This window comes from Musa acuminata, chromosome BXJ3-10 (assembly GCF_036884655.1).
Source record: "Musa acuminata AAA Group cultivar baxijiao chromosome BXJ3-10, Cavendish_Baxijiao_AAA, whole genome shotgun sequence".
NCBI lineage: Eukaryota > Viridiplantae > Streptophyta > Magnoliopsida > Zingiberales > Musaceae > Musa > Musa acuminata.
The window spans coordinates 22484182-22511220 of NC_088358.1; the positions used below are offsets into that span (position 1 = coordinate 22484182).

A 27039-nucleotide genomic window follows, 5' to 3' on the forward strand; every position below is an offset into this window, starting at 1 on the left:
AACCTCATATTTATTTTTATTTAGGGGCATCTTTTTTCAACATGAACAAAAATACCCTTATACTTTTACTTTAATGATTTGATCATAGATGTTATTAAAAAAACTTTAATTTTAATAATTAATTATCATTATTTTTTAAAAAAATAATACTAATCAACTTAGAATCATCGTAATGTTATAAGATAATTAGTATCATTTTTTATTTTGTGAAGATTTTACGATAATAAATTATCAAGTTTTTTAATAGTATATGTGATCAAATTATTTAAGTAAAAGAATTAGGGCATTTTTGTTATCCGAAAAGAAATTAATATTATATATTTTTTGATAAAATACTCCTAATTCTTTCTAAACCTTATAATGTACATATATATACAAAAGAAATGACATGAACAAAGCAAAGCAAAGCAAAGCAAAGCAAAGCAAAGAGAAGAGGATGTATAGCTAAGATTCGAGTTCACTAAGTTGGTGTCCCATGTGATCAGTGTCGTCAAAAAGATGGGAGGAAGCTTTAGATGCGGTGGAAGCAAAGGGAGAGGAGGCAGCAAAGAGACGCATGATGGGGGATGCTTTCCATCATTATGTTTCCATGGCCGCGGAATGAGTTGGGAGAGAAAGGTGTCGTTGGATCGAGACACCGGCCTTCGGGAATGAGTGAGAGGACTGCTTTTGATCTTTATTCGTATAGAAATCATCGGAGCTTACTCGATCGATCGCGAGACTGTGATCGCAGATTTGCGGTGGGTGATGATACCGAAATAGGTTTTGACCTAAATAACACCCTTTCGAACTATATATATTATATTTACAAGATTAATTATGTATTATCTCATTAACTACTCAGCGTTTTGATCTTTATACTTTCAAAAATTATCTTAGGATATCTATATTTATGAAAGTAAAACTTATAATCTTATTTCTCTTCACATCATTGACTCTACTGACGAAAATACCATAGGATGTACCATTGAGCACATGAGGTATTTGTGTCGATAGAGACGACACGTGAAGAGAAACAGGGTTAAATATTTTACTATCGTAAGTATAGGTGATAAGGCATAATCTGATAATGCCCTCATGACCACATTCAGCAAATGTTTCAACGCAAACTTGGAGCCTCTAGGTTGAGATGGAACATCGTCTCAGATGTATCACCTCGAACTCAAGAGGACGATCGCCCTTTCCCGCGTCATCCAAAGCCACATAAGACAATGCCATACGGTACAAAGTCACTCTGGAAAGTTCAGAACAGTGCTGTGTGATGTTGTTTTGTGCAAGTTGGTTAGCGCTCCTGTACAGATACAAATCGATCACCCGAGGAGTCGGTCGCCATCATCAGATCACGTACGACTGACCCTCGCTCGCAGGTATAAAAGCCCCCAACCGACATCAAGTAAAGGGGAATTCCTTCTTTCCAAAAAAAAAAAACTCTGCTCGATACTAATTTAGTCTTCGGAAGGGTTGAGTCAAGAAATCTCCTTCCGGACCTTGACCAGAGTGCAGGAGTCTAACGACGAAGAAGCAAGCTGCTTGCCATGGGAGAAGACTAGCCTCGGGAGACGAGACCAAAATTCAACCTGACTTAACAAAGGCTCCCATTTGACATCTAACCGCATGATCCTGTGCATCGGGGGTCGGACCGAATCGTGACACATCAATCATGAGAGTTTGTTAATAATAGGAATCTAGTATAATTTTTGAAAATGTAAAGGCTAATATGTAATTAGGTCATATTTTCATTAGAAATCATCTTAAGACTATTATTGTACAAAGTTTATCGACAACAATTATCGCATTACGATTGTTATTTTAATTTTATGTTAATTGAGATGAACCATATAAAATTTATTCATCTTATATTGTATATATCATATCAGAACTTATTATCGCTAGAATATCTAAAAACATATATTTTTTTATTAAATGGATGATTATATGAATAGTGTTATATAAAATAATTTTCTTATGTATGTTTTCATTTTAAATTTATTAAATGAATACTTATAAACTTTTGACACCTAAAATAAATAATTGTATATTGGCTTGTTCTAATGGACAAACATTCATATAATTTTTTTTAGAAGGCAAGATATGATATACAAGGTTTTTTTTTACCTCAAAGAAACTGAAGTAAGACAAGGAGCACAAGATACAAATAGTTTTCGTCTTCAAAAAAATTCTGAATGTTCAAATGAATTAGTAATGAATGATACAAACATTTGAGTAGCCTTCTTAGAATTAGTCTTGTCCAAAGCTCAATAACAATAATAAAAGAAGATTCATATGCATAGCTCAAATAATTGGAATACTAGGACTTCTTTTCCCGTAATAATAATTTACACACCCAAAAAAAGAAAAACAGAAGAGAGAAATGAATTGCCTTCGATACCGTATTTTAACACAGACCAATGGAGAACCTGATGTTACTCCATCAAAATCATGCAGTAGTTCGTGAAGGGTTCCGACTTCCAGTTCCGTGATTTTTACAAGGGCATCCTAGCACGAGACCTAGATAAATTTACCAACATCGTGGCTGCTGTAGTAAATTTACCAACTACAACGACTACTACTAGTACTACTACTACAACAATAAGCGAGACGTTCGAAATAAGTTATGTGTGATGAAAAAGATCGCACAGCATTACAACAATCTCTAAGGTAGCCTCGTCCGAAATGAACAGAAGCCCATTCTAGTTTCCCATCATGTGATCCAGTCCACCTGCCTGAAGGGATGCCACCAGGTTGCCTCCAGCCACATTATGCAGCAGCTGCTGAAGCCATCGGCGAGTCGCTGGATCATCCTGCAATAAGAGTACATGGAGTTGAGATTTTGTAACGCTGAATGAGTAGACAGTGTTGGTAATCACTAAAGAAAGAAATTGGTATGGCTGCATGGTCGGCAGCTATGAAATGTATGGGATGTGTCATTGTCATGGTCAAGAAGTAGCACTTACGCGAAGACAATTGTTGAAGGTCCCGTCTTTCAACATCTCTGGGAGACAACTGCGCAGAGCTCCGCATGCCCTGCAAATGAAGGACATAAAGGTGCAAAAGAATTAAGTAATTGAAGAAGGTAGAAATCAGTGTATTTATCCTACGATGATTTGTTGTAAAACAAACCTTGGGTTATCTGACAGCCTCAGGTAACATCTAATTATATGCTTCAACAACCTTGTAGAAGGTTGCTCTGCAAGGGATACGACCATATTAGCTAGGACACTACCAACAGCAAAGAACCGCTCTGCAGTGGCGCAAATGTATCGAAGCCCAACATCATCCAACAAGATCTTCTGGACAATAAATGTAGCCACCTAACAAAAGATAGATTTAGAAAGTCAATGACTCAAGAAGATTGTTTGACTAGTTTTAGTTGGAAATGACAACAAGAAAAGGTATAATGGTGTTGTGTCAGTAGATGGTACATGATCCCACAACTTCTCTAATTGGGTTACTGGAATTAGCACTTGTTTCTCCATCATCATGATGGAGCCCTGCAATAAATGCTGTGACAGGAAAAATGCCAGCATGGGGTGTACACAGCACCAACCTCAAGTAGAAGATCAAGCCAAAATACCATATGCAAGTTAGATTCCATGTAGCAATCCTAACTGTCTACAGATTGCTAATATTGCTCTAACTATTTAGACAACTTAATAATTCAAATAAGAAAAGAACAGAAAGGTTACACACTGTTTTCGAAAGTTCACTTCCCATCTCCATGGTGCGTAGACACAGCGGAATTATTTCTGTTTGGAGAAGAAAACTGATGACCTCGGTGTCATCAACCTGCACAGATAGCATACTCATGCTCATAATGTTATTTAAAATCCAAAGCTGCTAATAAAATGAGACAGCAAAAAAATATTTTGAAAATGGACAATCATGTGATTATTCTGAATAAATAGATCAGCTAGAAGATCAGATGTGAAGATAAGGATGACGTATCTTTAATTGTATCAATATTTAATTACTCATATTCCATGGAAAAATAGAACAGTGCTTTCTGCTCCTTTTTTTTTCTTCTTATTGATTTGGGTTAACAAGATGAAAAGGTTTCGTTTCACCTAATCTTTCTACATCATTATATCATGGTAACTTCTGAAATAAACTTTGATACTTATGGCCATCTTGTTATCGACCCATGAACTCTTTGATACTTCATATACATTGTATATCCAAGCATTGCTATGCCTATGTCAATCGATAATTATAATAAAATTGGGATTGTAATTAAAATAAAATTATGATTTTATTTTACAGTTAACAATATACATCAAAGATTGCTAGTCAATTGGCAATTGCTGCCATAAGTTAACATGTATCGTGGCAACAAAATATTGAGACATGATATGTCAACCCATACTAGAGGTACCAACATGCGGCTAGCCTAATTTTGGCTTGCATAAGATAATTGATTGGTACAATATGGAACCAAAAGGAATCACATTCTCCTGTGCCATCAAATGAAAATTGTTGATATACATTTATGATCGCAAAGACAAATTTCAAGTCGAAAGAAGGCTTTGCCTAGTACTCTATAAGATACTTTTAAGAACCTGTTGGACTAGATCGTATTGTCTAACAAAGATTTAAATCTTGGACAGATACCAGTTTCGATGATTCAAGAGACTGGTATAAGACCAGTATTTGAGGCAGTGCATTGATCTGTAGCCAACTGAACAAATTCCGATTTGGTACAAAACTGTATGGTCTGATACTGGTTTCTGCTCAGACCGGTAAATATCATTCAATACATATCATCAAGTAGTACGCAATTGTATCGACTGATATTTGAAAACATTTTATCCAATATATATGGATTCGACCAGAAACTAGCAATGTACACCTAGTATTGCTCAGGTACTTATTTTGCTATTATTTTAAAGTGATACCAATTAGTTCAAGTCGATGTATGGCCCAATATACTTCTATACACCACTCCAACCAAAGATCATTGTGAGGACCGAACAGTAATGGGTCCACTAACTTGACAAGAATTAGCTATAATCGGTCAATTTTGGCCAACTCCTACAGCAATTTGATGATCTAGACTAAGAAATAAAGCAGAATCCAAGCACTTCATGGCTGGTCCCAATCCAGATTGGATTGGAATCGACTGTCCCAATAAACTGAGTTTATGACATGTATGTATTGACTTAAGAGAAATCAAGAAGGAATGCAGACGATAAAGATATTCCACTGGCGCATGTAAAGAAACTAACTTGACAAGTAGATAATAGGACTGAAATCAGCACCAAAAATTTTGAGCAGAAATACCTTGACAAGAGCCCCAATAACTCCCAAGCTGGTAAGCCTCAAGTACTCAAATGGTCTCGTTTTACTTGTGGTATTTAAAAACGGGTACAAATACAGAGGTATATGTGCTGTAAAAATATGAACAAATTAAATTACAGAAAACAACAACAAAACTTGCAGGTATATTAACAAACAGTCACTACATAGGGATTAGATAACTTCAAGAACAATGTACAGAAAATTGGTTTTGAAAAGGATGTAGCATAATAGGTTCAGAAGGTATGATAGTCTCAAACATAATAAAAAGAAAGTTTGTGACCAGAAGATCTGAAGCATCTACAGTTTTCAGAAATTAAAAAAATAATAATAAACAAGGTAATGAGTTGTAAACGACTTGCAAAGTCAACAAGGAGATAACGGCACAGGCTGCTGATTCTATGTATGAAATAAAGGTGACCTGCAAGCAAGCAACAAATGCTGTGACATACCACTTGATATGGATACAGTATGTGAACCCAACCTTAGAGACATGGTAGTGTCAGACTTCCACGAAACCAGTATTTCTAAATATTGTTAATTTGTGATGTATGGTTATATTTTTTTTCTTAATATTTTGTTCCTGATGATTCCTCTTCCTCTCTTTTTTTTTTAATTCTTTTCTTCCTTGCAGATGCCTGTGTGAGCAACACAGTGTACCCTAATACTAATATAACGTACCAATCCACCCGATAGCAAGGTTGCAATATAGACTTGTAGTTATCCTTGCTCTAGAGCGAAGTCTAATAATAGTTTTGGCCCTTGCTAACTTGGACCATGCATAGTCCAAGGATGTCAGCAAGAAGGCAAAAAACTACCCGATTGTTTCAACTCATTATTCCCAAAGCAAGCAAGAGCCAGATCTTCAAACCTCGTCTTCTAAATTCTTGGCTAAATATTTTCCTCCAATGACCACATTCCCATAGATCTCCCCTATTCCTCATTCGCTAGGTCCATATGCGAGCGACATTTCCTCTTTGCATGTGCTTAGTGCTTACAACTGTCATGAGACCAGAAGCTCCCAACCAACCCACTGGTAGGTTCATGTCCATACCCTTCTGCTAAACGTATAGACAAGATTAAAGTACATATTCCCTTGATATCGATTCACGACACTAAATTTATGGTGTATTTCAACTTGAGTTGCACTTCTAGTGTAACCCACTTTTAGGGGAAAGATGACAACCATGATTTGTAAAGAGATGCATGGAAATGACTTTACACTTCTTATAAGCATGATTTGTATAATATCAGCATATGAGTTCCACGATGATGACAAATCAATCATGACCAACACCTGACTACTAGTCAATTCCATAATAGAGAATAGAAGTCCATCAATTACCATTTAGAAAAAGAATCCGTGTATCTGGGTGTGATGCAACACACTGCATAAAAATAATGATTAAAAGGAAAAGGATCAGTTTGCAGAAACAACAAAATACCAAAACAAATTAATGCTTCCACAAGAAGCAAAATAAAATTATAGCTGGATAAAGCAGACATAGCTACCATAGCTTTTATCCAAAGTTACATGCATTTATTACAAAAGAGAGTACATAGCTTTTACTGGACTATAACAAAGGTAGCACACGCCAAGTATCCAAACAAAATACTCTATTATAAATCATTTATAATTATCATATAAGAAAGAAAGGAAATCTTCAGTGCAATTTTGTAAATACTTTTTCTTCTAAGGAATTGCAAAGGAAGAAACTTGTAAGTGGTTGACCTGAAGAAGAGCAAGAGCATTGCAAACTCGATTTGATGCACCTGGTGACAATGTTGGAGGTGAAAGAGCAGGATATATTGAAACTATCTCCTGCCAACAAAAGGAAACATGTGGCATAAAAAAGTCATCCAACTTTAAGTGATATCCAGCATGATTTACATCAAGAAGATCAAATTATCAACTAAGTAGCTATATTATTCAAGCCCCATAAGGAGGCATTTGTATGCGCTTGAAGTAAGAAGTACACTTAAACACACATGACAACCATCTGCCTCCATCTATGCTCTGTTGATATGGTAAACATGTTAACCATCACATCAAGTTTGTACAACATCTCTATTGATATGATAAATATTTTGAGCCCTTCTTATAAGTTTCTAGTAAGCTAGTTATTTCTAAACAGAAATGCAATTATGAATTGCATTCATTCTATTAAACTGTATAAGAAGAGATCAAGGGATGTGATAATGATGCAGTAAATGAACACATAAAAATATCAGGTTTATATTAAGTATCTGGTTAACAACCTTACCCAGTAACAAAATGACACTAACACAAAAATAATTATGCGCTTTAAGACATTGTAAATGTGGTTAGTACACACCTGAAGGAGTACTGCAATAGTGCCATAAGAGTACCACAATAATGGAGCTAAATCTTGAAATATATCCCTCTTCTGCAAGGAAAAAGAAAAAAAGAAGCTACATTAGTACCTTCATAAGGTTCGCAAGCACGAAAGAATAAAGCTAAGTCAAACATTCAAACAGAAAGCAACCTCCCATGCTTGCCTGGTCATGTATGTATCTATAACTTCACTAATACTAATCTCTCCCAATGTGGCTTATGGAAACTCAGAAAATCACTTAAAGATCCAAGAAACAAGCAAATATTTGGGCTGTGTGATTTTTCCTAATGTAATTATGACATTTGATTCCTAAACAAGTTTATCCAATAATTCTATATCAGGAAGTCAAGTGATAAGGAAAGTTTTAAACTTTTAATTTCATTAAAATAAATCCAACCTAAGCCCAACTTCTATCAGGATGGTATCCATTAATCTTTCTTAATATGTGAATTAATCTATTTTCATTATTCTAATGAGGACCATGAATTTGCCAATTCCATTAGGAAATCCTTCAAGTATAAAACACCAAGGGAGAAGAAATCCTTCAAGAATAAATCAGTTGGATTCCAATTGAGTTGCAATGTCATAATCTTTTTTTGCTTTTTAACTTCTTAGTTAATCCTGCATCAATGGAGAAACACACTTACATGTAGCAGCTAATTCCAATCTTTTTATAGATGCAGCCAGCTAATGCATTAACAATCATCAAGCTGGCAACATAACCTATCAACATGCAAGAAACTTTCCAACCTCTTAAGAAATTAGTAGGGAAAAATACACATAGGCCTTATACATAATAATTACACTTGACAAGTGAAGGAATAATGATGGTGGTCAACTTTAAGTTGAATGATTTCAGGAAGACCTCTAAGACTACAATTAAATCAGCTATCAAAGAAAATTAAAACTTGGTCAGGTAGTACATCTAAATTGCAAAATTTTCTCGACTTTCCTCCCATTGGGATTGGATAAGGGTTCTTACTTTTAGAAGATGACTAATTCAAGTTCGCCTTTGCCTTTCTAGTAATCATAATGCTTTATTCCATCTCTTGGTCTATCCTTTTAGTAAAGCAATTAATTACTAACGCGGAAATAGTTGAAGGTTATGATGTTTAGAACAACTGTGAGTCTTCATACAAGTTGCTTCCCTTCACTCCATCAAAAGAAATATTCGTGAAGAAATGCAGTCCAACAGATACAGCCTTTACCTATCAAAACACCAAGTAATTCTTCCTCTAAATACCTTAGGGCTCGACATGAAGTCAATCGAACATAATCCATTCACGAAAACGAAACCAGTTTTTCTTGTCCAACTATTAGAATCCAAAAAAGAAGAGCTTTTTTTCTAGGTAAGCTTCACCTAATAACTCAAGAAACAGGCATACGTCGCAGACGGAAGGGAAAAGAGGGAGAGGGAATCGAATGGGGCCCGACCTTGGACAGATCGAGGAGGGCGTTCTCCCTGAGCTCGGGATCGCAGAGGTCCAGCACGAGCTGCTCCGCCGACGCCATCTTCCGGTCCTTAGGCGGCTGGCCGACAGCGGCGGCTGCGGCGGCGGCTGCGGCTGCGGCGGCTGAGGCGACGGGGGAGGGGGGAGCGGGCCCTCCTCCGAAGGAGGCGCTGCTTATGGAGAGAGAAGGGGGAAGATTCGCCATGGGCGACCCCAATAGAACCGGACACGGGAAGAGAGAGGAGAGAGAGAGAGAGAGAGGGAGAGGGAGCCCCGCGGGGCATCGAGCCCTCTTATGAGCACTTCGTGGGCTTTTGCTTAGTTTAATCCCGGGAAATGTCACATTAGATTAGCTTTCAATCTATTTTAGTCCATGGTTTTAGTTACAATTTTCCTTTTCTTTTCCGACAAAGATCAGCTTTGTATATGGAAGATGATATTAATGACACCGACAAATAAAAGAAGGTATATATATATATATATATATATATGTATATATATATATATATGTATATATATATATATATATGTGTATATATATATATATATATATGTGTATATATATATATATATATGTGTATATATATATATATGTATATATATATATGTATATATATATATATATATGTATATATATATATATTTATATTTATATATATATATATGTATATATATATATGTATATATATATATATGTATATATATATATGTATATGTATATATGTATATATGTATATATGTATATATGTATATATATATATAAAGTATATATATATATATATATTACTTGAATTGACTATCATTTGCTTCTCAATTGAAATACTAAATAATATTAATTTAAATGGAAATGCAAAATCCTCTAAAAAGAAAAAAAAGTATATAGAATCGATGTCAAAATTAATAGAATACTTTTATATGAACGATTTTCTAGGAAAAACCTCATGTTTTGATATTTTCTCAAACCACTTCCTTTTGTATTAAAAAAAATCAAAATATCCTTAAAAAAATAGAATTTTTCATCAAAAATAACCTCATCTTTTGAGGTCTACAATTTTTTTGTAACAGAGTGACAGAGTTATAGTGTTTTTTATTTGTAATATTTTTTAATAGAGTTCCAATATTTACTAAACCAAAAAACACAGTATATAATATCTCTCAAACCAAACTCTTCATCAGATCAAGTTGAACCCCTTGCAACGGAGATCAGAGATTTATCATATAAGTAGTAACAACCTGCATTTGCAGGATCACAAATCAAATCAGTTCACAGAAGTATAATCCACAGTACACAGCGAAAATTTAATCTGAAACTATTTTATATACTTCTACTAGCATCAAACCATTCATACAGCAAAACAGATCTTACAAGTTTCTCGAACATTTAATGGAGTAGGTAGGCCAGATTATCCAGTATTTAATTGGATTGGGTCTTGGAACACTCTGTTACAGGGCATAGTGCCTTCCAGATGCTGAAGCCAAAAGATCATATCCTAGAGCTATTCAATACTTTGTGACCCAAGAAAAAAAGAAAGAACATGATGCTACCACAAAATGACAGATCTTTAAAAATAATAATAAGTGACACCAAAATCATTCCATCATACTCTGCCACAGTGTGCCAGCCACCAGCTGAAAACTGCACAAATTTTTCCATGGAAAAAAGAATTGTCATACAAAATGAGCTGCTACAGGAAGGAATACATGGACTCGTTGGCTTTACGCCATCTGTATTTGCTAATGCTCGAGACACTGAGGGTGAAATAAATCAAAAGGGCAAGTTGTGTAATCAATTGTTACATAAGAAATATATGTGAGCAGAGGAAAATTTATCAACTCTCAGAAAAACACTGTAACTTGCACCGCTTACTAGCAAAAACTGAAGAATCCTTTTATGCTTGCATGAGCCATTGGTAAAGGCCAGCATTTAAGAGACCATTGTGTGATCGTCCTTTAATTTAATTGGGTGTATTGCAACTCCATTTCGTGCTAATGGAACACGCGCCCATCTTCCCAAGCGAGGTTCCTGGTACAAGATGTCATATGTGAACACATACACACTTTTGGAGGACAACATAAAAGAAACGAAACGTTTTTAATAAGAACAGAAACAACAAACGAACTGAAATTATCCACCTAGAATTTCTTCCTAGAAGAACTTTTTCTGTGGCAGTTTATGGACATTGGTAGTTGCAGTTCAAGTTGTTCGACAAAGAAGGTGACATGAGGCATCATGCAGGCATGGTTTGATAGGTTCAGTAGGTCTTCCAACCACAAATGAGCACATAGAGGACTACGGCACATCTCTGCATCTTAGAGGTAGGTAAAACTGCTCATGTTTCTTTCAGTTGATTAGCATTTAAAACTTGTTGGACATCAATTTAACTTGACTAAGTATCATTTTGCTATAAACATAAACTCTCGCTTCTAAGCAACTTTGTTAAGGATGACAATCTTCTCTACGGCAGTCCATTATGGTTAGTTTCTGATCTCATGGTAAAACTGGAGATTACAAATTTAAGAAATATAAGATGCTAGATTAGCTAATGTGTTCTAATACTATCAATAAATCAAAAAGGTATAATGATTTTAAGGTGGACTTAGTTATATTTTCAGAGTAAAAAAAAGAGATCTAGGTCGAAAAGGAATTACTGTTTGATGTAAAATTTTAGTCAATGAACAATGAAAGATGAAGATTTTCTGGTCAATTACCATGGTCAGACAAGCTTTTGAACTAAATCAATCTAATAAATGAGATGAGTAAGAAAGGAAAAGAAACAGATGGTACCTGACCAACGCCAGCAACAAGGAAGCGTGCAGATTTTGCAAATGCAAGTGAATTGATGAATCCAGCCTGCTTGTCAGATAGTAAATAGACATGGTATAACAACCTTATTTAGCTAAAATCATCGTAAAACATAAAGGACAGAATTAGATGATCGTTAGTTTAGAAAAACATTCCTTTTTTTTAGGTGTACAAGCAGAGACATAGAAAGGATCTAACGGACTCACTAACCATGCAACATTAATATAGAAAAACATTCCTTTTCATCAGATGTACAAGCAGAGACACAGAATACGTCTAACAACAACAAGCCCATAATGTCTCTATTTATAATCCCTAGTAAAGTAATATTAGATCTTCCTCTTTTCTGCTTGCATCTTTAATATTAATTGTCTCACATCATCTACTCACAATATTTTCATCTCTTTAGAATAAGTCCACAATATTTCAGACGATTCTTCCTCATTTTATTTTCTATCAAACTATATCTAATTGTTTATATATGAAAACTTTTGTTCCAAGCTGACAATTAAGTTCTGCTATAGAGCAGGTAATTATTTGAGTGCATAACGCAATTTTACATTATTAGAGAGAAAGTTCCAATACTATGGCACGCATTTGTGCAATTTGTGCAAACAAGGAATATATCAAGATAACAAGCTCAAAATTATATGTTTAGTGCATGTTTACAGAAGACAAACATAGCATGATGTTATATAGAGATCCTTATGCTGATAATTTAGGCAAGAGCTTAGTGTGAACTACTTTATTTTAGTCTCATATTAACCAATAATTATAATATGACACATCAAAATTAAAAAAAAAAAAAAAAAACAATTAGGAGGCTCAGGAAAGGTGTAGAAAGTTTAACAATACCAGTGGATAACTTAGTAATGGACTGATCCCTTTGCTATCACTGTCGATAGCCCATACACGAACCACACCATTAGCAGCTCCTGATGCAGCAAGATCACTACCTCTACACACAGCAACTGAACTAACCCATGCATGGGCCGAAGAACAGTTTTCATCTCCATGAGAACCATTTTCTAAGAAAGACCACAGTTAGATGCAATCATTAGAATACTACATAAATAAATATGCCAAAAGCAACTGATAGTACACAATCTAGATGCAAATCAGCTGATGTATAAACATAAAAAAGCAAGATTCAAAATGATAACTACAAAATATTGCAAATGCATAAAATAAAACACATACTGGTTAATCTTCACTTAAGAGGTTGACACTACTAAACCATGATATGACTGAAAGGTAAATTATCTTACCTGTACTGCCACCATTGGACATAGTGATATCATCCTCTTTATATGAAAAACCATTAGAAAATAAAGATGGAGCATGTGCATTTTTTATTAAGTGTGTAGGCTTTTTGCGCATTACACTCCAGAGCTCAATGCTTCCATCATCTGAGCCAGATAAGAACTCACTGTCATTAATAAAGCAGCAGCATTCCAAAGATGATGCAGGAGCCCGAAAGACCAATTGTGATTCCTCAGGTACCTACGGCACGAAAAGGAAAAATGTCATCACACGCATGGTTTAGACTTTAAGTAGCACACAAAGCAATGTCTGCAGTACCGAACTGTACCGCCCGGTACGGGCGGTATGTACCGGTCCGACAGGTTGCCGATACGCGGACCGTCTGTTATCGGTCCGAGTGCACTGTAGTACTGTAGCAGAGCTACAGTACTCGGCACACCTAGGTGTACCACTCGGTATACCGTACCGTACCAGTACCGAGCCCAGGTCGAAACACCGGTACGGTATGGTATTACGAACCTTGACACAAAGTAAATTTGAAACCATAGCAAGACATATATGTGCAACAAATTACTTTTAAATTAATATTCTATATTATCTTCATCTTTTAGAAACTGAAATGACCAGAATCACAGGAGAATTGCAGAAGCAAGTAAAACATGGAGAGTGCACAGATAAGACACGTCTTTACAGTCGGTTATACTTGATGTAAACCACACTAAATGTTCATTGTTAGAGTTAAAGTGCTTTAAGACATTGTTATAGTTAAGTACTGTAAGACACTGATGCTGACCTTCCACAATCGCATGGTCCGGTCACGTCCTGCAGTCAAAAGGCGTTCTCTGCGTAGACAGTCAATTGTCAAAATTTCACTTTGATGACCAAATAAATTGTCCATGTGGGTTCTGTCTTCAGCATTCCACAGTTTAATGGTTCTATCAAAGGAACCGGAGAAAAGCTGTGAAGTTCCCTGTCTAAAAGTAAGGCATGAGACTGGACCTCGATGACCATGAAATGCCTGTCAAGAAGAATAATGCTGTAAAATCAGTCTTAGTTTGAATTACAACAGTAAAATGGTTTTCATAATTATGCTCTAGTGATTGTCATATGCATGATAAGGCTGCTCCTTTGCAACTCGGGAACCCAGAATTTGAGTCAAGGAAACAACCTCTTTATATTTAGATACAAGACAATGTACAATGACCCTCCTCAGTCCCCACATTGGCGGGAGCTTTGGGAAATGGATATGCGATTGTCATATGCATGTATGAAAAGGAGCTAGTGTAAGCTGCTCGAATGATAAGACAGTTCAATGGTAATAAAGCACGATGGACTGCTTTTAACTAGAAAAGAACTACAAGGGTGATGAATAATGTGCAAACGGAAATTCCAAAATTACCTCTCTGTATCTGTAAAACATAAAGAGAACATTTATAATAAGCAGCAACCTGTAGTGTTAGTAAAACATCTACGTGATTGTACCCTGATATAGTCGTGCAGAATGACAATGGCCACCGAGAGCTAACCTGGAGATGCTCCCGAGTTCGAGTATCCCATAAATGGACATGTCGATCCATTCCACCACTAGCCAAATATCGCCCATCAGAGCTGACAGTCAAAGCTAAAACATTCTTACTTCTCTTCCTAGCTGAATTCTGCAGGGGCTTTGCATAATGTGACACCAAAACATCCTCGCGAGGCCACAAGTACTTCTCGGATTTGCCACTCTCAACATCCCAGTGCATAATGACTCCATCTTTGGAAGCTGAAAACCCTCTTGAGTCATCGTCAGCCAAAGCTACAGATGTAACAGGCTGCCGGTGCTTCACAAGCCATCGGAACTCATCAACAGGTTGCGGACTTAAAACCCTGCAGTTTTTTCACATCATAAATGGGCCTTAAAAGAAGCCCCATAATCATCAAATCTAAAAGGGTCTAAGTTGACACAATGTATTTTATTAGATGTGCGAATTTGAGATTTAGACACTAGAGTAATAAGTCAATGACATTAGTTCAAAATTCATTGTGTTTCCACGTAAATCGAACATCAAGCCGAGTAAATTAGCTAAGTTGACAGGGGAAAGCATCAGTAGCAAAATGTAGCTCTTTCAGATAAAATTAAAAGCAGAAACAAATCGTGTTTAAAGTTATTCCTTCCAATTACCTTGACGCGACAAGCCTGCGGATGCGACCACTTTCCTCAAGCTGCTCCTTTTGGAGAATCTCCGCCACCAAAGAATCCCTTTTCCCCTCCCTCTCCTCTCGTCCCTCCTCCTCGTCTTCCTCTTCCCCTTCTTCCTCCTCCACCCGCTTCGCTATAGCTCGAATCCTCTCCAGGTGCTCCTTCGCGACCCTAACCCGCTTCTCGTCCGCAGTCTCCTCGGGGGCACCCTCCCCCACTTCCTCCTCTCCAGCACCAAGGCCCGCCAAGTCTTCGTCGCTATCTATGCTCTCGACGTCATCGTCGCCGCCGCGCATTCGTCCCCTCCGTTTGGCATCGGATTCAAAGAAGCCGTTGTCGCCGCCGAAGGATCTGGGCTTCTTCTTACCGGCCTTGGGCCGGTCATCCCTCTTGCGGCTGCGCGGCTTCATCGCCAGGGGATCGAACGTCGAGTAGCACCGGATTTGGTGGTTTAGGGTTATCGCTTCGTCGGAGGGTATTCAGCGTAGCCCGGGAGAGGGGCAGCGGCGTCAAGGGAACTATAGGGAGACAGACAGCAAGGGTTTAAGAGAGACGCGAGTGTTGATAAACGGGTCGGATCTTTATAGTGTCCGCCGGATTGTGATGGATCCGACACGTATTAAGACGTAAAAAAGTGTTTTTGTTTTCTGTTTACCTTTCAAAGTAATTTTGTGGGAATATGTAATCTGGAAAATCACAACCCCAAATATTTTCTATAAAATATTAAAGAAAATATTTTCTTATAAGCAAATCTAAATCTTTGGTGTTTAGCTATGTTTGTATAATGCTTGCTTGATTTGTCTGAATACTACAATTTTACTATTTGGTGATAGACTAATTTTGCTTTTTGTTTCTTAAAACTAAGACTGAGCCAACTCAAATCTAAGTCAGGTAGGACAGATTGATTTGACACAATCTAGTGTTGATAGAACCAAATCAATTTGATGCCTCCTCTCCCCACAATATCTTATCCTATCGATTCAATCTAACCACGGTTTGCCACGTCAGCACCAAGAATCTAGAGACTACTATCCAGGAGTCCACAAGCCAGTCTCGCCGTTGGCAGAGCAACATCTCCACGTCGATGCTTTAAAGATCTATGGCTCCACTGTGTCCGTAGAAAGGAGAGCGGAAGCTATCTGGTCGTCCCAGCTTACTGCAAGACCATCAGCCATGGCCTCCGAGCTCAGCTCTCCAGCTGCAGTCATGCCCTCCCGCACTTCAGCGGCCTCAAGGTCCAGCCATCGATGGTGAGGTCGGCAGTATTAAAGATGCAGTGATCCGCCAAATGAGAATGCTGCATGCATGAATCATCATGAGATCTTCCGTTGGCAGGTGATGCTGCCGCAGCTAAGGCAGCGAGGGAGGAGGGGAGCTTTGGGCAATCGCTGCGACTTCATCGGCTCGCCGACGAACATCGTAAGCCCTCCATTAATGGTGATCTCGATCCACTGCAAGATGGTAGGTGGCGCATCTCCTGAATGGGTTGGACTACGTTGATTTGGCAGATAATGTTGACGAGCACCAGCTTCATGTTGTTCGCGGGGAGGTTCGGGTTGGCTCCGTCGGCGAACAGGAAGGCCACGGCGGGGCTAAGGCTGGAGGTCCGCGACTCCGGGCTGCAGACCGGCGACCCGGCGGGGTTCACCTCGTCGGCCACGCCATCGGCGTCGGCGTCGTCTTACGTCTCAAGAACTTGGGCGCCATATGAGGAAGACGACATGATACCCAACACAGCATGCATACACATGCTTTTGCTTCTTCTCATGGACGGTGCTGTACATTAAATGTAACGTTGGATTAATCTTTAATGGAATCATCTCAGATATAAATGCTTAGAAAAATTGCACATATTTATTTCTATCGCAGACTAACCATCTTTTTTTGTATTGGCCCTTTTTAAGTTTCAGTTTAACATATATATCTTTTACAGAGAGGAAAAATAATGACATGAGTATTGCACTGTTTATTCATCTAGTCGTGGACAACCACCTAAGGGTCGACAGAGGCCGCATTGCCTCCTCCCTCTTGTAGCTGTCAAACGGAACATGATTCTCGAAAAAGATTATACGAGTTGATCATCGCTCTTCTTCCTATTTTCCATCGCTTTTGATCATAATTTTAGAAAGATTTGCATGCTTGATCGCAAGGAATATTAATCCTAAAGGTGTGGCTTATCTTTTCTCTCTGGGCACATGAAAGCCTCATCCTCTACTCGTTTCGAGCATACTTCTACCTCGACAAATAGCAAACTCCCAGCTATCATTCCGTGATGTAATCTTCAGAAAAACGTATTCATTGGTCATCGATATAAATGAATCCTTAACGACATGAGGATCTTCACGAAAGATAAGCAATCGATCATCCTCCATCGACTAATTAAGTATATAAGCAAGCCTCAAAGCCTATCGTGGCAAGGTTAATTATGATCATCACTCTACTAATTTTATCATCCAAGGGGTATAATTCAGGAACATCCCAACCGTTTGTACAAGAACTAAAATCATTAAAAATTGCTTTCCGGTAATTACCGTTAACTCACCGACTGTTTGTTTAGAAACATTGTGATGGGGGGTTCATCGAACGGCCCACGTCGCCCAATATAAATCCGGATCGTTGATCCCGTGATCAACGGCGACCTGCGCTGAATGCTCGTTACGCAAGCCGTGACGCAAGTCTCGGGTGAGCAGTCGTTGACCCACTCTTCCCACGGTGCCCGCCAAATCCGAAAACGAAGTTGTGACACTGGGACCCACGGGACGGCCACAATGTTTTGGTCCGGTCACGTAGCAGGTGAGGGACGGCCAACAATACCGCCCAACAAATGTTGCAAAACAGCGAGGAAGAAAAATGTTGCGGTAATTACGGAAGCGGTGACCTCACATGGCGGTGACCGGTTCGATGCTGGTCCGGCATAAAGTACCCTAGGCCTGTTTGCCTACGGAACCATATCGCCGACGGCGAAGAAGCATAGAGAGAGAGAGAGAGCGATCTGGATGGCGGAAGGGGAGAACAATGGGCTGGTGCTGCTGGACTTCTGGGTGAGCCCGTTCGGGCAGCGCTGCCGGATCGCACTGGCGGAGAAGGGGGTGGAGTACGAGTACCGCGAGGAGAACCTGAGGGACAAGAGCCCGCTGTTGCTCAAGTCCAACCCCGTGCACAAGAAGATCCCCGTCCTCATCGACCACGGCATGCCGGTGTGCGAGTCCCTCAACATCGTCCAGTACATCGATGAGAAATGGCCCGACCGCGCGCCGCTGCTGCCCGCGGACCCCTACGCCCGCGCCCAAGCCCGCTTCTGGGCCGACCTCGTCGAGAAGAAGGTGCATCCCCCGAGTGCCTTCCACCTGTTTGTTTCTTGTGCTGCTCCCGGGGAAGCACATTTTCTCAAAAGTTTACATCTTGTATCCGCTTTCAGATGTACGAATCTGGAACGAAGCTGTGGAAGCTCAAGGGAGAGGCCCAGGAGGAGGCCAAGAAGGAGTTCATCGAGATCTTAAAGCTCCTGGAGGGCGAGCTGGGGGACAAGAAGTACTTCGGCGGCGAGACCTTCGGCTTGGTCGACATCGCGCTCGTCCCCTTCACGGCCTGGTTCTACAGCTACGAGGCCTGCGCCAACTTGAGCACCGAGAACGAGACCCCCAAGTTGGTGCCTTGGGCCAAGCGATGCAGGGAGAGGGAGAGCGTTTCCAAGTCTCTTCCGGACCCCCTCAAGGTCTACGAGTTTGTGTGCTTCCTGAAGAAGGTATATGGAATCGAGTAAGGTATGGCCTTAGTCTACTGTGCTTGAACTATGCAGGATGGATGTGACAGTGTCGTTATGCTATCTGTTTTCTCCACGAATCTTCTTGAATAATTACAAAGACCGCATCTCGCCGCTTTGTTGCGACGATTTTGATTGTGGATGGCATAGATGTGGTCTTGTTCTCTGTGCTTGAACTATGATCGAACTGTGGTCTTGTTCTCTGTTTTCTCCCTGAATCCTCTTGAACTATGCACACAGTAGTCTATTCCCAGTGGTCTCAGCTACTGCATCTTTGTTATGTTTGTGTATGGCAATAGGGCAAGCTGTGGTCTTGCCCTCAGCTTCCTTCCTTGATCCTTTAATGTTACAAGTCTATAGCCAGTGCTTACATCTACTTGACTGTCGTGGTTTCTTTAGCTGCTTTGTGGCAGCACCTTTGTTCATGGCATGTGAATGGGCAATTGTGTCGACCAGAGTACATCGTCGGTGGTTTCAGCCACCGCCGCTTGTGGTTGTTCAGTTGCTTTCTTGCTGTAACTTCGTTTGTTGGATGACATAATATTATTAAGACTTTGGAGAATGGATTTGACTCTATCTTCATGAGCATCAAACAATATACAAAAATTATCTTCGTGGAAAAAAATACTTAAATTATTTCTAAATTAAACTGACTGTGTTTAATCACAAATTATCGTTTCATGAATCAACTCGAGATCCGAACTATATTATCAATCAATCTCCAGATAAGTGACATCTAATTGGTTTTCGTCCTTTAGCCTATGCCATGTGTCAGGTGGTGATATCCACAGAATCTAAGCCCGCCAATGAGCTTGCAATACGATGCCAATGACACTCGACCTTCAACAGATAACGGAAAGACATGGTGATCCACCATCCATGGCTTCCCTGCCCTCCTCCTCCTCTCTCTCTCTCTCTCTCTCTCTCTCTCTCCACTTGTCCTCGCTCCACCATGCCACTCCTTCACTTTCTCTGTGCCTCTTGCCCTGCCACCGCCCGGTTGGTGGCAACCATGTCCACCAAGCCATCAGCGCTGAGCCCATCATCCCCAACCAGCGGCAATGACTTCCCCCTCCCACTCCCGGACCTCCCCGCTCATGTCAGTGAGAAGATCCTGAGCCTGGAGGTGATGGGCGTCGACTCTGGCCGCGTCCTCGCCCTCAACCCTGCGCTCCGCGCCGCCACCCCCGACTCCATCCACTCCATCATCTCCTACCTCCTCTCCAAGGGCATCCACCACAAGGACCTCCCCCGGATCCTGGGCATGTGCCCCACGATCCTTACCTCCAGCATCCGCTCCGACCTCAGCCCCGTCTTCGCCTTCCTCTCTCGCGACCTCCGCGTCCCGGCCTCCCACATCCGACGGGTCATCAACAAGTGCCCCCGCCTGCTCGCCTCCAGCGTCCGTGACCAGCTCCGCCCCGCCCTCATCTACCTCCACCGGCTGGGCTTCAGGGACGCCCGCGTCCTGGCGTACCAGGAGCCCGTTCTCCTCGTCTCGAGCGTGGAGAAGACCTTGATCCCCAAGCTGCAGTACCTGGTGGGGCTGGGGCTATCCCGGGAGGAGGCGGTGGCCATGGTGCTCCGATGTCCGGGGCTGTTCACCTTCAGCATCGAGAACAACTTCAAGCCCAAGCACGAGTACCTCGTGAGGGAGATAGGCGGAAGCCTGGAGGACCTCAAGGAGTTTCCCCAGTACTTTGCTTTCAGCTTGGAGAAAAGGATCAAGCCCAGGCACCAGCAGCTGAGGGAGAGTGGGGTCAATGTACCCTTATCAGTGATGCTGAAAAGCACTGATGAAGAGTTCAAGGAGCTGATACACAAGATGAACACATAGATTTTGCATTCTTAGCACCTTGTATATAAGCCAAATCCTCATCTTTTAGGAGTGTGGTTCTCCATCATATGCTCTTAGATTCTCAAGAAAACATGTAAACCGACCATAACCTTTACTGGTTTGTATGAACTACTACTGCAATTATTGCTGGGGTGAACTTGTTGCCAAGAGAAATAATTCATTCTCGGCAGATGAAACTGTTGCCAAAACATTAGACATCAGCAATCAAGCTCGACTCCGGTACACACAGTATCGCCTACTTAACCTCACTGCTTAAAGACTAGGTGTGCTTAGAAGCCAAGCACAGAAAGGAAATCACCAAATGGAGTATAATTTTGGTGTCCTACAGATCACTATGGAATTCAGTTTGTCCTATGATGCATACGACAGATACGTAAGAAATAATCTGATCACATATGCCCCCCATGATGTTGGTAAAGAAAGGATTTGAAATCAAAACTACTCTATACGAGAGAAAACACAAGCTCAGTAATCTAAAGGGTTGATTGGTTGATGAGCTGAACTGCTATTCACGAGGAAATAACGAAGGAAGGAGATTAAGAGTACCATCATCCACAGTGCACATCCTTTACGGTACGTCGACGCCTCACCACCATAGAATACTGATGCCAGCCGCATCACAAGCATACGTGTTCTTCCCACCTGACTCCGCCGCTGCCGCAAGAGTCATGGCAAAGGCTAAGTAAAAGCTAGTTCAGCTAAACAGAACAAAACGAAGGCCTGACACAAGCAGGGAACCAGGAAAGGAGAGTGAGAGAAGTACGTGTGACGGCGGAGCTCTACTAGAGCTTCAAAGAAAGATCAAGCTCGGTCTGGCATCCGTCGGAGTTGGAGGCATCGGCCAAGAGCGCTTGTGGAGGGTGGGAACCCCTCTGCCAGTTCAGAAGATCGATCGTCTCGTCTCCAGCGGCGTACGTTGCTCGGTTCCCGCTCGCAGTGGCCAGCAGCGGGTGGTCAGCGCCGAAGCGAGGCGGCCCAGGGGAGTTGAAGCTCTCACGCGGGACATACTTGGATCCGTGGGAAGCGATGGGAAACGGCGGCGTAGTCCACCCGCGGTGAGGAGAGACGAAATTGAAGGAGCTCCATCCAGCCATGGTCCTTCGTTTCTTGTGAGCATTCTGATGCCCCCCAAGAGCCTGGGACTTGAGGAACTTCTTGTTGCAGAAGTGGCAAGGGAAGAGCCTGACGTCCTCTGTCTCCCGGTCGAAGGAAGGCGAGGAGGAGGAAGCCAAGGTGCGTTGAAGACGAAGGGCTGTCCGTGGCGGTGACTGTGGCAGCCTTCGGAGAGGAGATTCCATCCTGATCTTTGAAGCCTCTTCCATTCGGACTAGCAGTAGCATGCAAAGGGGATCATTAGTATGTGATATTTATGAAAAGTCTCATCGCAAAACACAATTGCATATACACAAAAATCACAGTAGGAGACTGAACATTATATCTGATAGGAGAGACAGATGAAATAATAAACACCACAGGATGTCTGAGATCAACCACCTTAGATTTCTATGGATATGTGGATGAATATGTTCCAAGCCAACAAGTATGTCAGTTCAATAATATTAGAGATTCCTGTTTACACCACCAAGTGAAAGATCATCTCTGCATGGATCGAGAATCCAATCGTGCACATAGAAAGGAACAGTTTGCAGGTAATCACAAGACACAAAAGGAAAAGGGAACAGAAATCACACAGGAAAGCCAACCATTGATCCAAAGAAACTGGTACTGCCTTTTAGAGAGAGCCTTCCTTTGGGCAGTTCATTAAAATATGGTAAGGCGACCCATTGCAAGTCTGAAACGGCAAGAAGCCTTTTAACTGGCGGAAAAGGCCAGAATAATTTACTCATCCTTCTCAGTTTGCAATGAAAAGTGGAAATGACGGGTCTGATCACTGGCAACCAGTGAGATGATGCCATTCATTTCCCATCATAATAAATAAAACCCATTGACGTTTCTCTACGATAACAAGCAAATGAGGCCTACATCAAGCAAGATTTAGGGGTAGAAAACAAGTAGTGCAATCAAAGTGTTCCCACAACAAGTAGCCAATGATGACGAGTATGCAGAACAAGCAGCCATGTTCACACGCCCTAAAAATTTGCATGAGCTGAAAAAAATCCATAGTATGAGTACTAACTTCTCGCTTAATATCAATTTTATTTTTTCTTTTCGAGAAAAAAAAGGACTAGCATTGCGACTGATGAAGATTTCCTTGGTGCAAAAGAATTAAAGACTCGATATAGCCAGCAATTTGTAGAGTTAATATGGTGGAGAAATCGAGAGAGAGGACATACCGATTCCAGCGATCCCTGCCGATCATGGTGGAGCTGCCGAATTGCGCTTCAGCGCAGTTGCATCACCAAACAGTAAAGCCGTGGGCCGATAAACCCAGGCATACCCTCCTCCCCGATGGCCGGAACGGCCGTCAGCGTGTGCCCGTCGTCCTTATCCTCGATGATCGCATTCACCACCCTGTAGGTCGGTGCGCGCCTCGTTGCCCCTCCATCGCTGCAGCTAACCCCGGAGGCCGGTGTCAGAAACGAAAGAAACAGCGCTGCACGGCTCCGGAAACCGGAGATCACTCTTCCGGCACGCCACCACCGCGCGAGGAGGGTTTCGAGATCATCGTCGCATCGGCCGCCACCAACCCCAACTGACACCCCATCTTACGCCCGTGTCCGATTGACGCCAAGAAAAAGATAGGGGAAAGAGGGCGAAGGGATCTCTTTTCCCTCTTCGGATTCCCCTTTCGTCGCTCTCGCTCTCTCCCCGGCGTCGCGATGATAGAGTGGAAGATTGTACCAAAAAAGAAGAGGATAAAATTGGAGTCGGTCTCGACTTCAAAAGGGCGACGCGAGAGGGACGCCGGGAACAGCGTCAAACGATCTCTCTCTTGAAAGATAGAAGCTTCCCGGTACGGAACATCGACGTGTCTTGCGGTTGGACTTATCGTTCCTGGGAACCACTTTCAATAAGCTACTCCAATAACAGGGAAGGTAGGATTCGTAGGTATCTGCAGAAAGAATCCCTGTGGGCAAAAGCTATTAATCAAGCTGAAAACCCTGAAAAATCATCAAAAAATGAAGCTGAAAATGATCACACATCGCTACGAGAACTATTGAGTACCACCAGATGAGCAAAATACGAAATGAGAAGAAAATTTAGGCATGAACTATTAAGTACCCACCTGCTCATCGATGCAGGAGACAATTGTGCGGATCTAATTACATTTTGACATGCTCTTCACAATTTCATCTGATCGGTAATGCGCTACAGCTTCAGGAATACTTGAAGGTGACTGGAATTCTCAAGTAACCAATCAACAACATATTCTCGGTGACATTTTAGTCGCAAGTTGTGGAATGAAGAATAGCGTGCAAGAGTTAGAAATCAACGGAAAGTTCACAAGCGCCTTGAATATCCAGAACCCCCACATTTTTTGCAGAGTATCAGCCCTGCATCAATTCACTTAGTTGTCAGAGGCCTTGATCAAACCAAATATGGGGAAAGACGGCGATCAGAAATAGAAGTGTAGAAACATCCTTGCTTGATAAAACAGACAAGTAGCAACCAGTATATTGTTAAACAGGACATCACCAACACATATTAAGCCTTGTTCATCCACCAGACTATGTTGCCAAAGCAAGGTTATGTATGTCAGATATGCAGTGAATTATAAATTTGAGCATCATTGTTTAACTTATCAGATCATGTTGCCTGCTGTAATGCTACTTGGTACCTAACAAATAAGGTCATTGGGATTTTAGAAACTAAGCCTAATTAAAATTTTTCAACATCAGGTATCACTTTTTTGGTGAATGTTCCATAACCTACAGCATTAATTAAGAGTGATAAATATGCAAAGCAACAAGAGAATCTCAAATTTATCACTAGGTTATTGATATATGAAGCACTACAAAATTTTATTAAGAAAATACCTGCACCCTTGCACACCCGACAATCGACTAGACCGGTTTCCTGCTTCATTTTACCATCGTTACAGAAAACGCACTTTGTGCCACCTAAGCAGAAAAGTGAAAACTTTTAGATCCATTTCTTTCGAAAATAACTTGATTCCTGTAGAAAAGCAAATGAGAGTTCTTGGATTATGGTGTAAAATCATGAAAGATCATTTATTACCGGCAACAGTAATACATCATAGACTATTTATCTTAGTACCTTTGTCAAAGAAGTTATGCATGTTGTATATTTTATTTCATGCTTCCTCTAAAGGCCAAAATATAAAAAAAAAATGATGAAATCCACTGAAACATCTAAGTTACTGGTCAGGTTTATACTCCTAAATGGCATCTCATGTCCTGCAACGAAGCTTGGCTTCATTATACGCCATCCAAATGATTAGAGTTGCTGTGAAATCTTTACATCTTTTGGACACACAGGGTAATTGATTCTAGCTAATATTATGAATACAGTATGCCTCTGCACTTGGGCCTACAACGCAAAAAAGCATTCCAGAATTCATTCACTTGCACAAAATGTAACTAAACAATGTTAGAACAATAATTGAGTGGAAAGTAACATATACAAATACGCATGGAAAAAAGTGCAAAATAATGATTTTCAAAGAAGCAGAGAACTGATAACTGTTCACTTCCTCTTATCTTACAATGAATATGCTATTACTCTATATGAAGTAGGAACCAACATGATTTGGCTACAAAAGGCATTCTGTAGCTGAAATTGCCACCACATTTCCAAACAATCCATTATAGCATAAGCATAATAATGAAGTCTAGTATATCAAAAGTATAATCTAAAACTTCCATTATACAGTAAGTATAATAGAGAAATCCAGTATACCATAAGTACAATAGGGAAGTATAGTATGACATAGGTACAATGGTTAATCTGGTATAGAATACATATAATAGTGAAGTCTGGTATAAATTACGTATAGCGAGTATAGCTACTGTCAGTACACTTATATCCCTTTTCCATTACACCAGATACAATTTCCATGCCTATGGCTTGATAAAAATGGTGAGTACGATGGCAAAATACTCAACTTTACGTAAATAAGTTTTGAGTTTCTTGTATCATTTCTGTTATACCCCTACTTACACTTAGTTAAAGAACAAAGTGACACCTAGTCATCTTATAATTAGAAGATAGAGAAAAGGTAAAGCCTCGCCCATTTGTTCCACATTCCAGAAGAGATGATCTACATGCAGATCAAATGGACATACATTTTTCCACTGAAAAACCATAAAAAATTCACTTAAACTGCATATTACTACAGTTCGGTAACAATAGATAGACCAAATTGACACAGTAATCTGTAATTAGCAAATAAAGATAAGTTGAATATTTGTTCCTTGGTTTATAAACTCAAGTACAATATTTTCCACTAGAATGGTGTCATGAATCAACAGGAACTGCCTTATCTCACACAATTCAGTAACTATAATTTAGATAGACGCATCCCAAATTAATGGAGTTATTTTACCTAAAAAAACCCAATTCAAGAAACAAAAGTATCAATGGTGGTTTTGGAGAACAATTAATAGAAAAAAATGAGATGAAATCGAGAGGACCAAAATGGAACATACCATTACCGCCACACCTCTCGCATGGCACCGGATCACCCTGAAAGAAGGGGAAAGAGATAACCAATCACGCATTTTTCGTCAAAACCCTAGCCCCGCTTCGAAATCGAGACTTTCTCCGAGATAAAAGGGCGTAGGGGGGAGGAGTGACCTTGAGACCGAGAAAGAGGGAAAGTGCGACGGCGGCGAGGACAGTGGCAGTGACGATAAATGTCTGGGTGTCTACTGGCCTTCCTCCGCCGCCGTAGAGCAAGGCGGAGGGACGAACGCGGGGCCTCCGGCGTAAGCTCGCCCACCTCCGGGAGGAAGAAGGGGACGAAAGCCTTACGCCATGGGATGATGATCTGTCGATCAGACTTGGGAGGACAGACGGAGAGGAGAGAAGAGGAAACTGGAGTGGAGGAGGAGGTGGTGGAGAAGCAGAAGAAGCGATGGAGGAGGATAAATTATGTGGGGAAGAGAGAGTCGCCATGGATAGAGAGCGAACGAGATAGAGAGACAGA

General features: G+C 40.6%; 6 protein-coding genes and 1 pseudogene across 7 annotated transcripts; 3 read left to right on the forward strand and 4 right to left on the reverse strand.

Moving 5' to 3' along the window:
- Positions 1–2349: 2349 nt before the first annotated feature.
- On the reverse strand, positions 2350–9389 carry LOC135650389 (uncharacterized). Its single transcript, XM_065169661.1, has 9 exons — positions 9084–9389; positions 7629–7700; positions 7025–7114; positions 6638–6680; positions 5278–5384; positions 3691–3786; positions 3121–3311; positions 2955–3024; positions 2350–2801 (listed from the first exon to the last, which is right to left on the reverse strand). Exons 1-9 carry the CDS (start codon positions 9303–9305, stop codon positions 2691–2693), a joined length of 1002 nt encoding a protein of 333 aa, XP_065025733.1. The 5' UTR covers positions 9306–9389; the 3' UTR covers positions 2350–2690.
- Positions 9390–10716: 1327 nt separating this feature from the next.
- LOC135650414 (U3 snoRNP-associated protein-like YAOH) lies at positions 10717–15879 on the reverse strand. 2 transcript variants are annotated; one of them, XR_010501522.1, is made up of 7 exons: positions 15331–15879; positions 14693–15035; positions 13960–14184; positions 13172–13406; positions 12759–12931; positions 11234–11951; positions 10717–11123 (listed from the first exon to the last, which is right to left on the reverse strand). XR_010501522.1 is itself a non-coding variant. In XM_065169725.1 (7 exons), the coding sequence occupies exons 1-7, from the start codon at positions 15756–15758 to the stop codon at positions 11025–11027; spliced, it is 1569 nt and encodes a 522-aa protein (XP_065025797.1). In that variant the 5' UTR covers positions 15759–15879; the 3' UTR covers positions 10717–11024. The 2 variants fall into 2 exon arrangements, 1 of the variants encoding a protein (XP_065025797.1); XM_065169725.1 differs by having other exon boundaries at positions 11886–11951.
- Positions 15880–16287: 408 nt separating this feature from the next.
- Positions 16288–17192, forward strand: LOC104000391 (photosystem I reaction center subunit psaK, chloroplastic-like; annotated as a pseudogene).
- Positions 17193–18279: 1087 nt separating this feature from the next.
- Positions 18280–19373, forward strand: LOC104000389 (probable glutathione S-transferase parA). The gene is made up of 2 exons (XM_009422418.3): positions 18280–18671; positions 18767–19373. The coding sequence occupies exons 1-2, from the start codon at positions 18345–18347 to the stop codon at positions 19109–19111; spliced, it is 672 nt and encodes a 223-aa protein (XP_009420693.2). The 5' UTR covers positions 18280–18344; the 3' UTR covers positions 19112–19373.
- Positions 19374–19836: 463 nt separating this feature from the next.
- LOC104000388 (transcription termination factor MTEF1, chloroplastic-like) lies at positions 19837–21105 on the forward strand. Its single transcript, XM_009422417.3, has one exon. It carries the CDS (start codon positions 19974–19976, stop codon positions 20946–20948), a length of 975 nt encoding a protein of 324 aa, XP_009420692.2. The 5' UTR covers positions 19837–19973; the 3' UTR covers positions 20949–21105.
- Positions 21106–21254: 149 nt separating this feature from the next.
- LOC135650546 (protein disulfide-isomerase LQY1, chloroplastic-like) lies at positions 21255–27039 on the reverse strand. The gene is made up of 7 exons (XM_065170004.1): positions 26688–27039; positions 26540–26576; positions 24908–24991; positions 24157–24424; positions 23264–23997; positions 21733–22296; positions 21255–21623 (listed from the first exon to the last, which is right to left on the reverse strand). Exons 1-4 carry the CDS (start codon positions 27006–27008, stop codon positions 24372–24374), a joined length of 495 nt encoding a protein of 164 aa, XP_065026076.1. The 5' UTR covers positions 27009–27039; the 3' UTR covers positions 21255–21623; positions 21733–22296; positions 23264–23997; positions 24157–24371.
- Positions 21752–22291, reverse strand: LOC135651391 (protein LATE FLOWERING-like). Its single transcript, XM_065171456.1, has one exon. The coding sequence runs from the start codon at positions 22289–22291 to the stop codon at positions 21752–21754; it is 540 nt and encodes a 179-aa protein (XP_065027528.1).